Source organism: Mycteria americana, chromosome 10, assembly GCF_035582795.1.
Source record: "Mycteria americana isolate JAX WOST 10 ecotype Jacksonville Zoo and Gardens chromosome 10, USCA_MyAme_1.0, whole genome shotgun sequence".
NCBI lineage: Eukaryota > Metazoa > Chordata > Aves > Ciconiiformes > Ciconiidae > Mycteria > Mycteria americana.
Genome location: NC_134374.1, coordinates 10,838,941 through 10,853,332, shown reverse-complemented (window position 1 = coordinate 10,853,332; position 14,392 = coordinate 10,838,941). Strand labels below are relative to the sequence as shown.

Below are 14,392 nucleotides of genomic sequence, written 5' to 3'. Positions count from 1 at the left end.
TGGTTGGAAGATCCTGTGGATGAGAGAGGTGTAGAGAGGGGAGCTGGGCATCCATGGCTGGTTTGCTTGTTTCTGTTGACTGTTGCAGTTGTGTGGCTGCCTTTTGTGTTTGGAGACTGCTTTGGCCATCAACCTTTGCAGAAATCCATTAGGTGGCCGACAGCTGTTACTCAGAACTTCAGCCAAAGAGTCAATACAGCAAGTATTACTATTTCCTGTTTTGACTTAAGGACTACATAAAAAAGGATACGGGATTATTAAACTTTTGGACTTCTAATGGGAGAGAGTGGACAGCAGGCTGAAGCTGGAATAGCCAGCTAGTTAAAGAAATGTCTGCTGCCTTGGCTGAAGAATAGGTTGCTTGTTTGTAAGAGTCCTGTGATTGCTCCTTAAAGGAGCGCTTTTCCTTTGCTGAGGGTTAATCTCTGATGCTACGTTCAGTTGAAAGTAAGGGCACTAAACCTGTGTGTTATATATTGCCTTCCATAGGTTCAGCAAGGAAGAACAGGAAATGCTGAAAAAGAAGTGGAAAACAACATCATCAAAACAGAATTCAAAACAGACTTCTTGGCTCTGGTGGGAGGACGCATGAAGGCTGGGCCTCCTCCTAATAGGTAAGGAGGAGCTTATAGGATTATAATTTTTACCTAATTATTTCATAGGATTTCCATCCATTACCTAATAGGATGATGCAGACATAAAGCCTGGGTGCAGTGTTCTTCATAGGGGTAGCTGGGATCCACCTGGGCCATATCTGAATCTCCTCAAGCCTGAAACAGAAGAAGCTTTAAACTTTACAGGAAGCTACTGTGGTCACTCATTAACTGTTGTCTTCAGCAGTGCTCTCCTGAGGGTTGTGCGACCCCTACCTACCCATTTACCTCGCCTCGGTGGTATCCTCAGGGTAGTGCTGCACAGGGAGGGAAACCTATATCCCAGCTGGAGGGACACATCTCTGGGAGGAGAAAAAACAAGGCAAATACCTCAGCTTTGAGGGCTTACATCGATGGCCGCTTGTGCTTACTTGGCTCATTCTTACTCCCACGATGTTAATCTTTGCCTCCTGAAGTGGAAGTGCATTACATGTTTGGCAGCTGATAAGAGGAGCTATTGGTTTCTGAACCTGTATGCTACGCTGCTTGATGCGTGCTAATTAGTTATTTTCTCCGATGAGAGGGAGGATCCAGAAGGCTGGACAAAGCACAGCAATTGAGTCATTTTGATTGGCAGCCTCTGCTGGGAGAACCACTTTGACCTTATGAGGTTGATGGTTTTTTATTAAAAGCTGCAGAAAAACAAAGCTATGAAGAAGAGCCAGAGCTTTGGGATCTGGGTGTTTCTGTTGCTTTATTCACATTACAGCTTTTACACACCTGCCTTGCAGAAATTAGTCTTGCATTCCAACTTTCCACTTTGTTTGGGAGAGAACCAACTATATGCTTCAAGTAAAAGGTTTAGAGCTCTACTTAAGTCTGTTTGCATTTAAGCTCTTTGCTGGCATTTCTGTCCCCCTTCATAGTGCTATCAAATCAGTCAGGCTTGTTTCCAGCTGTTATGCATATCTCCTGAGACTTTTGAAAATCTACACCGTTGCAAAATAAGCTGATGCTATTGTAACTGTACAGCATTTTTGTCCATTTTAACTTGCAGTCTCGTTTTGAAAGTACTGACCCATGAGATACTGCTCCTGCAGCAGAGCTTTTGGCCAGCACCAGAACAAGTATCCTCATATACTGCAGCAGCATGAAAACCATGGGCTTAGCAATGAGTTGGGTTCGGTGGGGTTTTTGGTTTTTTACTTAAACAAAGTGAGCAAATTTCAGTGAGAAAACTTTATCTCTCCAACTAGCCAGCATTTTGCCTAATTTTCTACTGAGATAGAAAAGTCTGCTGTCTAACTTGGAGAAGTGTTGGTGTTTTTCTGTCCTAACTGCAGGAAAACATGTCTAAGGCCATACTTACACAAATCAATTGTTGCATGAATATAGGATGAGGGATTCTTAAACTTCAGTTGCTTCTCTCTCTCACAAACCTTTACTTGTGGTGACCTTACACAAACTCCTATAAAAATGTTCTTCCTCCCAGTGTGACCTGGGTATGGAGATAAAAGAACGTGGAAAATTGTAGGTTCTGTGACTGATTTCCACTAGTGCATAGGCAGCACTGCTTCTTGGCTACTTGAATATATTTTTGTTCAAGGATCAAGCCTTGATTTCATTGAAGGCGGTGGCAAAACTTTTGGCTTTAACAGAAACAGAGTAGACCCCAGGGAGGTGGGCTAGAAAGTGTCTGAGACTCTGATTAGTAAATAACTTCAGTGGTATCAGCAACACTTGGAAGATTGGACAGAAAGCAGGAAAAATCTGGGCTGATAACACTAAAGGCTTCTCCTGATAAATATTCTCTGCTTTCTCTGAACCTAATCTGGGAATGATTATTCAAATCTGGAGAGTGAGTCAAGGATTTCAGCTCTGAACCAGAGTGTGCAATCTGTATTATTACACCTGTATGTGGTGATTCTTTGGATCATGTTTGTAAGTGCTCAGAGAGACCTAACTCACCCCTGCAAGCAGAGCTCAGATTGCTCACAAGTGAAAAAAGACTTCTCATTCACCTCTTGTCCAATTTGAGTGCTGCCTCTAGAGATTTTTCCCTGGTGGAAAAGAACGTATGAGAGAGGTCTGTCTAATAGTGGGGAAAACTGCTCCTTCTAATGTCTTTGAGCCTAACAAGACATGTCTGCTTTGTACCAGGAAGCTGGGTGGGACAATTGATGTGATCGGTGGCCAGGCAGGCACAATTAGGAGAGTAGAAGGAAGACGTCGTGATAAGCATGCCTCCGAGGAAAACCCAATTCAGGTAAATGTTTTGCACCATCTTAACAAATTTCTGATTTTATTGCACTTCTAGTGAACCCTGAGCAAATGTCTGTGCGTTCCTGGCCTCCCATGTCACTATTTCTATCTGTGAAGCAGTAGGTAGTGTATCAGCCCTGTCAAGGCATAGGCATGTATCGTTCCCTTCTGCAGGTTGAATTAACTTCTGTGTTAAAAGCTTTATCTTGCTAGGAGCTAGGGATTGTCCTTTAAAGACTAGCCTTTCCATCTGAATGGTAAGGCCCAAGTTCCTTTCTCATCAGCACTCCCAAAGTATTCCTTGGGGTGTGTAGCTGGGAGGCTCTTAGGTGGATTATTCCTTTCCCTTCCGCTGTCAGGTTGGAATCTCCAGTTCTGCAGTGAAGGACTTCTACGTGGGGCTTGTGTTTCTTTTTACTTTGAAGTAACATTTAGTCTAAGCATCATTAGATGCAGCCCACACTTCAGACTTAGGGTGGGCCTGTGTTACTGGATCTTGTCCCTTATAAGAAATAAAAGTCTGGGGTTTAAAACTGGACTCAGTTCTGATCTTGCATGTCCAGTGTATGACCATAAAGTTCTGGTTGGCTTCTAGGTAGGAGGGTGCTATGTATAGGGTTTGAGGACCATCTGCCAAGAACTCTTCTCTTAACCACCTTCCTCCTACCAACCACTCCCAACTCACCAAAAAACCCCAAATATGGAACCTTTCCCCTGTCTAGACACAATTCCTGGTTTTGTTTTCACATGTGGTTTTTTCTGTTTATTTTTTTAGTGGTCAGTTTTCCAAATTTTGCCAACAATGGCCCAAAAAAGAGTTTGCCTAAGAGAAAGAATTTGCTGGGAAATCGTTGTTGTTCCTCCCACTTAAAAGTATTGATACCTGTATTTCCAGGTCATTCTGGTATCTCTGCGTATTGATCATTCCTTCAGCAGTAGTGGGTATGTGCCCTGCTTTTGTCAGACAGATGTGAATCCAGTCTTCCTTGAACCTACTTGGGCACGATCTAGAGCAGAATTTGGCCTCTTGCTGCCCTCAGGAAAAATAAATTGGGCTAAAAAAAAAAAAAAAAGGAAGCACTATGGTGTCACTCTGAAATATGGCAGCTTTTAATCTGAAGCCTGTATCAGTGGCAGTTCCCATGAACAAAAGGTGTTCATAACACTGAAATGTCAGCTGTCTTGCACAGTTGTGTGTACAGCTAGAATCTAGTCTCGCTGCTGTTCTGCGTAAGAGAAGATACCTTGCTAAGCACATTGATTGCTTTGATCAACCTTTCTTCTCCCCAAAAGATGTTATCCCCTGGGTATAGCATAGCCTGGTCTTTCCAGGTATCACAACGCTGCCTGTTTTGGTGATACGCTCCCTTTATGCCAGCACAGTGAGGTCCTAGCTGCAGGAGCAAAGAGATTAAAATGCTCTCTTCTCGTTCCTCTGCCTTCTAAGGTCCTTGGAGACCACGGAAGTAAGCCACAACCCCCACAGCAGCCCCAGCAGCCATCACAGCCCCAACAGCCACCTCAGCAACAGCCGTTTGCACCACCAGCAGGCCCACCGCCTCCCCCGCTCGCTGGGCCACCTCCACCACACTTCCTCCACCCTCCTCCACCAGTTACTTCTGTTCCACCTCCCCTGCATCCTCCAGGTATGTGTTCATGCAGCAATATATGTCAGTCTGAGGCTGCAAGTTAGGATGTCCCAGGCTGGGAGCAAATCAAAGGTTTAATCATTAAATGCTACGGGGCAGTCGAGCAGTCAGGTAAGAGGTCCTTAGACTCGGCCAGTCTTTGTTCAGTGTCTTCATCAGCCTATTTAATGTTTGGCCTTGAATACTTAAAAAATGGCTGCTGTTCCTTGGAAAAAAACTCTAGGCGTTGTTTCTGTGAGAGAGCCTTTGGGTGCTACCGATCCATTTGCTTTATTGATAAATGTAAAGAAATGGGTTCTTGTTTATCTGTGGAGGAAGCTGAGAACCATGGGAATTGCTCTCCTGTGTCAGATCAGCAGGCTGTTTAGTTCAGGATCCTGGCTGGCTATGACTGGCAGATGTTTCAAGGGTGATGCTGGAATTGGCAATTCTGCAACAGCAGCTCTAACAAACAACTTTCCTCCTAATCCAGGTCAGTTCTTGGTTGGTTTATGCCTTGAAATACCAAGATTTGTATCTTTCTGTGTTTGTTTCTGTGCATTTTATTGTACCTACTGCCACTGCAGGATGATTCTTACTGCTCCTAGAAGAGTCTAGCGTCCAGTGCAGACATTAGAGCAGTGCTTCATTTTAAAAGCAAAACATAAATAATATAAATGAGGGGGCTTCTAGCCCATTGGGTGTGGTCAGTCCTCAGCATTGGCAAGTTTGTGTGCTCTTATCAATAACCAGATGGCTTTGTATTGTGCTAAGAGCACTTGGCACTTGAGAAGACACCGTGAGATCAGTCCTGTGTCTGCAGGAATGCCCTTTGCCTCTGCAGTTACAGACTGAGTCCTGAAACCTATTGAGATAGCGGAGGTAAAATTCCTAATTTTTTTCTACTTTGTTGTCTTGAGCACCATGTTACAGAACAGTTTCACTGTCTCTTCTGTGCACGTAGTAACTGTTTCCACAAAGTTTCTTAATGCATCTGCAGCATGGAGGCCTGTAGTACTCTTTCTGGGAACCAGGCAAAATAGGGCAATACTGGTCGAGAGAACAAAGAACTTTGCAGCTGAGAAAGCCAAATGTGTGTACCCATGCGGTGTTTTCCAGGGGGCGTAGGGTTGTTTTTCAGTGGACCCTTTCAGTGCAAGTTTACAGACGTACTGGCCACGGCCTATGACACGTTTTTCTGTCTTTCCCTTCCTACTAAGTCTGCACATCTTCTGATCCAGCCTGAGTCATGTCTGTGCCCCTGTTGCTCCTGGCTTAAATGGTGCATTGAGGTTGAAGCGAAGGCCACGCTCTGGGCTTTCCCTGGTCCTGTAGGCAGCAGCCAGACTCCCGAGAAGTCACCAGGAGCACCTCATGCAGTAACTCCTATATTTTGCACTGGTTCTACACACAGAAGATACAGAATAAAAAAATACAGTCCAGGCTTTTAATCCGAGGAGGATTATTACTGCCGTACTCACTGGTGGACCATGGTAGCTTTTCCTCTACTGCCTTTCATTAAAATGATTGGCAAAATCAAGATAAATTGTTCGCTCATTCTGTTGGTTGTTGACCCAGGTATCTGATTTCACTATGCAGTTATGACTGACGTTTTTAAAAAAATTACAAAAACCCAACCACCAACAAACAGGCAAAAGGACACACTGGCGTCTGCAGCAGGTTCTCCTCTCCAGCTCCTTCAGTTGTTCTGAAGGCCAAATCAATTGTTTGTGTGTTGACGCTTGGCAAACGGAATTCTCCAGTGTAAGAGAGCAGCAACGTTTAAAATTATAATGGAAAGGTAAAGAGATCATAATTTGGGAAAATTATATAGGTTGTAGGCTAGTTACTGCTTAATAGCACCAGTTTTTCTGCTGATGTGTTTGCTCAAATGGGTGAAATTTATTCGGAAGTGTGCTTTTAGGTTTAGCTCGAGGTACAGAGATGACATGCTTTACCTGTTGTCCTCACTTGGTTTGCTTTCTTTCTTGTTTATTTCCACAGGTCTGCCACCACCCGGTCCTATTCCAGGTAGGTGTTAACTTGCTCTTAGTAACAGCAGTGACTCGGAACACACAGATGGCTCTATCTGAGCATTTGGATTAAGTAACACGAGACAGGATGACACCAAGACCCATTTTAGAGCATAGTTAATTTAAAGCTAATAAACTCCAATGCAGCATTGAACTCTAGCTTAAGCAGAGCTATATTCTGGACCTAAATAAGAATCTGTAGGGCTTCTTAATACTACCTTGTTTTGTCTCTGAAGACCAATCTAGAAAGGGAAACGGAGAACTTCAGATGCCAAATGCCACTTACTTAGTTTTGAAATGGTTTTGTTCTTGTTATGGCATTTGCACAGCAAAAGTCTGAGTGACAAATTGGTGCTTTGTATAGGAATTTGGAGTGCGAGACTGAGCAGAACAAATGCCATCTCCAGCAGAAGCCTTTGCTCCCTGGTGTGCAGTAGAGATGGTGAATACTAAAAGGAAATGTAACAACCTATCTTGTGCATGAGTTAAGAAACCCACTAATTCGGAACTGCTATAAAACTGAGTTTCCTCCAGCTGTTGTGGTTTTTTTTATACTGGAAGTTTTTCCTAGTCCAGGGAAAACAAATTTAGCTGGTTGTATAGCAGACCATTTGGAATGATAGTTCTGATCAGATGCCATACATCTGAAAATCCAAGGCTGATGGTGACTGCGTATATACAGTCAGGCCACTGCCTCTGTGTTACACTGGACACTTGATCCATGTACTTGCCAAAGGTCTGCACCCAAAGCACTCTGGACTTGATGTGCTCATCCTCACTATGTCTCAGACATGTTGGACTTGATTCACAGGTTTTGTGTCCATGCTTTTGTGTTCATGCTCTGCCCTGGGCTTCCCACATGGAAATAGGGAAAACCTACACTAGCTGGGCCGTCCCCCAGACTGAGAAAATTCCCGTGTTTGTTAAAATGTCACTTTTCATACTCCTCTCGATGTACAATAATATCGCAGAGCTGGTTTTCGTTGTTGTACTAGAAAGAACCTGCTCATAGTAAGCTTGGATTTAGAAGAGCTGTATTGTAGTGAAACTGGGTGCAAACTGGTCTGGATTGTAGACATTGCAGTGCCCCGTTGCTGGTCAAGTGCATTTAGATTAAAGTTGTTTGGGAGGAGCGAGGTGGACGAAATGACCAGGCTGTTGCAAAGAACTTCCACTTCAGGTGACTGGGTTGGAAAGGGAGATGAGGGAGAATACCTGTTAATTATGATGATGATCCACCTCCATGAGAGTTAGCTGCTTATAACAGCAGTACTTTGAAGTACTTGCGCTTGGTGAGCAAGTGTGACTGAAATGCTCCAGGCATTGCATTTTATTGGAAGATCTTAGGAAAAGGAGGGGGGGAAAAAAGCATCTAAGAGTGAGACATGTCCCCCAACTTGTTTGCAGCATAGATATCCACTAGCTGAGCTGGAGACTTCAGGCTACCTCTTTTTGCGGTGAGACGCTTCTAGGGAGGGGTTCTCCTGACCCATTTTAGGTGTTTACAGTAAGACGTGATGAATTGTCCCACGCTTTCGTTGACTGTGCTGGCTCAGTCTCCATTGCCTCGAACCCGGAGCTGCTAGCTTCAATGTAAATGACTGCAGTTAGTCAGGTGACTCCCATCCTTTGTATCAGTACAGTTTGCTCCTTTTTTTGTTTAATAATAAATAGAGGAACTTGTATGCAAAGTCAAGCCAATGGGTGGTTAGTCTGTTCTTGCTGGCATTGGTAACTGCCTATAGAAATAATGGTTGCTTATAGTTACGGATACAAGTTTAAGAAGGTCCCTTAGGAGCAGTCAGCACATCCTTCTCACTTTCAGATTGGTCAAGGTCGAGGACTTTGGCTTCCAAGGCTTATGTCACTTCTGGAAGCGGCCTTCATAAACTTCTGCTTAATTCTACTTTCTTGAAGATACTGCCTTGTGATTTTGTATAATAACTCTTCACATGTTTAACATTGGGCCCATTTCTGAAGTGTCAGACCTTTCGGACAACTCTCTGCATCGTTGGTGCTATGTCGTGTCATGATTTTTAAATGTATATGTGCTCAGAAAATTGGCTTTCTTTAAAAACAAACAAAACCAGGTGAATTCTATGTTATGTGCTTTGTAAGGGACAAAGTTACTCATTTTAATCAACGGAGCAATAAAACATTTGCTGTAGCTGCACCATGTCTGCATCCCAAGAACCAGGCTTTTCTGTCTTCCACAGGACTGTGAGGGTTAATGTTTACTCCTTAAGGAATCTTATGTTTAAGATGAATAAGCCAAAATAGAAGGTAGTTCTTCCTTTATTTTTCTTTCCATACCCCTACAGAACTAACACAGCTGTAGAGTTTTAATTTTGGTAGGAGATACAACCCTGAAGGAAAATGACTCCATTTCAAACAGGGCCTCGTTTAGAGTAAAAAGATGCTTTAACTGCTTTTAACTGTAAACAGCAATGAAGTCTTGTTTCCTCATGGCAAGCGGTGAGATCTTTGTGATGACTTACGCTTCTGTGTCTAGGGTTGTTCCCGCCTCCTCTGGCACCACCACCAGCTCTCCTCATTCCGACCTTGGATGGGTAAGACCACACCTGGGCTGAGCTGTGGGTACAGCTCCTCTGTAGTGAGGAAGGGTGGAGGATAGGTCTAAAATCAGTGCTCATTCTTAGTCTGGTCATGGATTGGGGTGGGGGGTGAGAGCAGAGTCCGTAGGGACTCCTCTGTGCATTTACCTTGATCTGTCATCTTCATGGCACCGGAAGGAGTCAGTAAAATCTCGGCGTGTGCTTAGGTCTAGTGCAGAGTAGTTGATAACATGTTATGTCTCTCCATGCATTTTTTATAAAGATTCTCCAGGTACTTCGTAAGCACTGGTCATTTCCCAGGAAACCTGCCTGATTTACAGAAGGGTGGGGTAAAGCAGAGCAAGCAATTGAGTTACAGCAGTTTCAGAAGCTGGGGCAAAGCAGCTGCACCTGTATGCATTTCTGATAGTTTGCAGTGCAGAGTGAAACAGATTCAGTGGAACCAGGCGTTTCCCATCAGGATGTTCCACAGACCTTCAGAAAAAATGGGGTGAACTTGCAGTGCGGACACACCTGCACGGGGTCACTGATGTTAGTAACTCGCATCCTCTTCTCTCTCCAAAGCCAGCCAGCCAGCTACAATAATAGGCAGCCTCCTCCGTTTGGCTACAACTCTGCAGGTGAGCACTGAAGATAACAAACAGTCACGCTGCTTATATCTCTCTTTGGTATTTGGTAGTTTAAGCTTTTCTTAAGCTGATGGGCATCATGCTTGCTTAACTTCAGGGTCTTGGTTGTGCCCCAAACTGTCCCAGTCACTAGAAACAGACGCTGAGTTTGGCTACACCATGAGGTGTTTGGAAAGCTGAATGCTTTGCAGCAATGATGAATGCAATTTTGTAGTTGAATGCAAAGCCTCAGATCACTGTTTTCAGTGCAGATACCCAGCAACAGAGAAGCTTCCCCATGTGCCTCAGCAACATATTCTTGCACTTGTTTGCATGCGTACTTGCTCACACTCCCTCGCACTCTCTTCCTTTTCCCCCACCCTCAGGGACAAGCACAACCATCAGCTTTGCGTCTCCTCCCTGAGCTTTTGAATGCCCTCCTCCCCCACTTCATCATCTTCCTTGCCTACAGGCACATGCAGGCATCTGTCTCCTTTTGTTTTGTAATGGAAGAGGCAGTGCCAGAATTTCAGCAGATTTCCTTCCCTGTTGCAGCCCTGCCAGCAATGCCCATGTCCTCTCGCCTTTCCTTAGTGACCAGCACTCAGAGCGGCACCTCCTCGCCGTGCTGAGCAGACAGAATCGCAGGCAGCACCGCGCTGTCTCCTCTGCAGGTGGTGGCTGGAGGAGTGGGCAGCGTGAGGCCTTCCTGAGAAATGGGAGCCTCAAGTGCTGTCACATGTGTAGCTCTTCAGCAGCTGGTACCGCTTTGGGATATATGACCTCGCTGGTCCAGCTGAGCAGGCCCCAGCAGGCCAGCATCTGGATGGGGAAGTGCTGGTGGCTCTGGGCTCATCAGGTGGCATCCTTCATTCACAGCTGGTGGCCCTGGCCCTGCCCAGCTGCTGCCTTAGGCGAGAAGGTGCCTGGTGAGAAGGGAGACCTTGTAAGGGTGGCCAAGAGCCTAGAGCTAACTAAACTCAGCTGGCTCAGCAGGAGGAGAGGGGTGCCTCAGCATCATGGGCACCTTTGTCCTCTAAGCCAGGATGTCTGGGAGGGATGGACTGAAGCTTTTCTCAGTGGAGACCTTATAGCATGCCCTACATAGCAGGCCCTATAGAGAGCAAGAGCTGGGGGAGTGCATAGCCCTTGCAGTAACGTGTGGTGTAAGGGGCTGGGGAGATTCGGCAGCGACGTCTGTAAATATCTGGTCTTGCTTGCGTCTTCCTCGGGGAAAAGGTGTTCACGTGTTCTTAGTGAACTGCTGCAGGTAAAACGGGAGAGTGAGGACGGGAGGGAGCTGGGCCATTGTTGTCTCCTTGGATTCAGCCGTACCTCCAGAGGGTATCCTTGGAACGGGAGGGACGGAGAGGATGCTGTTAATGCTTCAGATGAACAAGGATTCTGCTCTCTCACTGCAGATTCAGGTTTCATCAGCTACCCACCCATCTCCACATCCCACACGCCCTGGGTGACGACGGTGGACAAAGGCACAAGCAGTTCCAGCAGCAGCCATTGGGAGTACTCGGGCTCCAGGCGCGAGAGGGAGCGAGAGCGTGAGCGGGAAAGAGAAAGGGAGAGAGACCGAGACCGCACTCCGACCACTAGTGAATACAACAAGTGAGTGCTGGTTTTCGGCAGCTTCTGCTCATGGCTGCCCAGTAGGGAGCCCTGGCCTTGCCCTGGAGCCCAAGAAGGTGTTTGGGCAAGGGACGGGATTATAGATTAAACCAGTGTGATTTTCTGAAATGTCTGGTGAGCAGATACTTCGGATCACTAGCTGGAGGACAAACTAGGAGCCAACGTCACTGGCTGATTTCCTGTGTCTGTTTTTTTGTTTAAATCCAGCAGAACCAGTCTCGCTTGCTCTCCCACCTGTAATGTGAGGCCAGTTAATGAAATAGCCCCTCTCTGTTTACTGGGTATTTCACAGCTCAGTGTGAAACACTGGCCATAGAAGCTGCTGCTTCTTGTCTTCTAAATGCAATTGTCAGATCAAAGGACAAACCACCCATGGCTCAGCTCTCCTGGTGAGGCTTTCAGGGCAAGGAGTGCCGTTCACCAGGAGTCAGCCATGAAAAGTCAATCCTTAACCAGGCGTTTCTGGGAGCGGTGCTGGAGACAGACAACCACCTTGGTGGGAACTGATGTGATCTCAGGCGACAGCAGCGCTGGGAGCACTTGGGCAAGGAGGCTTTCAGCCTCCTGGTGTTGATCTAGAGAGCTTAAGTGAAGGCTAGGCTGCAAAGGCTCTTTCTAAACCCATCACTTTTTTGTTCTGTCACAGGCAGCGTCAGTGTTTTGCAGGCTTCAGGCTCAGAAATACCAATAGTCATTCAAAACATGATCAGAATGCACATTCCTGGCAGAGGGGTGCTGCCTGCCGGGGAACTTCCCGGCCCAGGGGGTGAGCAAATAGGGCAACGTTTTCCTAACCTTTTTTTTCTTTCCCCCCCCCCCCTAACAAGCTTGTGGGCGCTGTGGGTGGAAGGGGAAGGAACAGAACAGAATCCCTACAGTTTGAAGAGCTGAGACTCCCACACTTCCTGAGCAGGTTCATGCTGCGGCCAAGTCCTGTGATCAGCACTCCTGAGCACATTGTTAGCATTTCTGGGGGCTTTCGAGCATGCTGACCTCTAAGATCATGCTTGCCAAAGCAGGGCGAGTAGCCATGCTCAGTGAAGTCCCTTGGAGCGCTCCCAGATGATTGATACTGGCCATTTATTTGTCTAGCTCGTTTCCATGAGGGTTAGGATGATATTTCAGACTTCCTTTCTCTCAGAGTCTCAATATTGTTTCCCACAGTGGGACTTATTAACCCTTTAGATTTTGCCTTTCAGAAGCTGAATAGGGACTATGAGGTGTAGAGGGAAGGGGAGTGTGGGATGTATCTGAATTTGAGGTGCATCATGCCCACTCCGGTATGTGGACTGAACGAGGTGCCTTGAGCAGATAGTTAGGTGTAGGCAGAAAGACTGTGTCGGCTATACTCACAATTTGAGTTTTTGAACTCATGGGGAAGAAAATAGTCCCTTAGTCTGACTCACACAAAAGAATTGTAGGTTATCTGGGACAATAGCGTTGTGAGGTAAAACCCAGCGCCAGGGCAGGCAGAATGGGCAAGGGGAGCAGGTTTCTGTTTTTTCTGAACAAGGTAGCTGGATGTCTTGGACGTGTTCCAGAAGGATTGTGAGGGCAAAAGCCCTGAGATGTTGGCCACGTGCCTGCTGCTAAGGTATGCCCTTGGCAAATCCAGAGAACAAATTTTGTAAACCCTTTGCCTTGAGAGGCCAGGAGCAAGCCATGATACTCAACTGTGTGGGCTTATGAGCTACATGATAGGCAAATGCCGAATGTTATTTTGCTGTGGTTAGAAACAGGGATTGGGTTGCAGCTTGGGTTCAGTCAGCGGCAGCAGCTTATTGTTACAGGTTTTTTCAGGAGCATCACGAATACCTCAGCCTGTTGATAGAGTAAGAGGTGTCAGATTTTGTTGGTGAGGATGGGGTTCTACAGTCCTGTAACCATGGCTCCTGACTTTCAGGTCCACGAGTGGTGTGTTCCTCTGCCTCACTTCTCCTTTCTCTTCTTAAGCGATGATGAACGATACCGCTACTACAGCCGAGAGCGCAGCTACGACTTTGAGCGCGACTACTGCCGGAGTCGAGATCGCAGCAGGGAACGAGAGGATCGTCACCGAGAGCGCAGGCACAGAGACAAAGAGGAGAGCAGCAAGCATAAGTCTTCAAGACGGTAAGAGCTGTCCAGGGTTGAACTGGGCTGTTGCTAGGAACACCCCTTAGCTGCAGACAAGAAGGCTGATGTTCTCGGAGTGAACTGTCGCCCTGGGTCATACTGCCTGCCTGTGACCTGCTGATGTCCCGAGACGTGACACCCAGGCAGGGAAAGCGCTCTCGGGCTTGTACCTGGGCAGGAGGCAGGACTGCCTGTAATAGGGAGAGGAGTCCTTGGTGTTTGTCAATTCTCAGTAAGGCAGCTGGCGGGATGTCGAATCACTGCCAACAAAATTGCAGCGCTGATTGACAAAGGAGAGCTTAACCTCTGCTAAACATCACATCAGACCAGCATAGCTCCTGCTGTTAAGAAAGTACACACAAAGGAAAATGCAAAACCGTAACGGAAGCATCAGCTTTCAGTATCCTGTGTTCTTGTGTGGAAAAGAAGAGCTCTCATCCTCTTGGAGCAGGAGGCTGAGCACGGCACGATCAGAGCTCTGTGCCCGGTGCTTCTGATAGTGAGGTTGAGATGATCTGGACAAAGGTGAAACACTTGGAGCAGAGCAAGATGTCTTAAAACCCCAGATTTTCTGGAGAAAATGTATTTGCTGCAGATGGCCATCCTGTGAGAGCATTCTTCCAGCAAAGTAACAGGTCCGGTCGCTGCTCTGAGGCCGTGCTCAGTTGCCGTGGCAGTTTACATCCTGGCAATGACTTGAGCAGACTTGCTCGGGGTTTTGGTGCTTCAGCTTACTTCCTTCTTTTAGATGAAATTCCTGTCAGCTCTGGAGGTAACTACCCTCATTTTGAAATTGGTATCAGAAAAACTCCTACCTAGTGACTGGAGGCAAAAGGCTGTTCTCGTCCTTAGGGAGATGAGTAAGTTTTCAAGAAAGGACTGATTGCTGAAGGGTCGGAAACAAAGTGATGGGAAGAAAGGCAAGGACCATAATCA

The 14,392-nt window shown here is 46.3% G+C and overlaps 1 protein-coding gene across 1 annotated transcript in view; it reads left to right on the top strand.

Annotated features, from left to right (window-relative positions):
* The window catches only part of LOC142414951 (uncharacterized), a 28,618-nt gene that overhangs the window by 11,288 nt on the left and 2,938 nt on the right, over window positions 1-14,392 (top strand). The window contains exons 8-15 of the mRNA XM_075512771.1: window positions 490-614; window positions 2,754-2,859; window positions 4,303-4,501; window positions 6,488-6,514; window positions 9,029-9,086; window positions 9,657-9,712; window positions 11,122-11,320; window positions 13,295-13,453. Of these exons, the coding sequence (XP_075368886.1) occupies window positions 490-614; window positions 2,754-2,859; window positions 4,303-4,501; window positions 6,488-6,514; window positions 9,029-9,086; window positions 9,657-9,712; window positions 11,122-11,320; window positions 13,295-13,453 (929 nt within the window). The remainder of the gene's footprint in view (window positions 1-489; window positions 615-2,753; window positions 2,860-4,302; window positions 4,502-6,487; window positions 6,515-9,028; window positions 9,087-9,656; window positions 9,713-11,121; window positions 11,321-13,294; window positions 13,454-14,392) is intronic.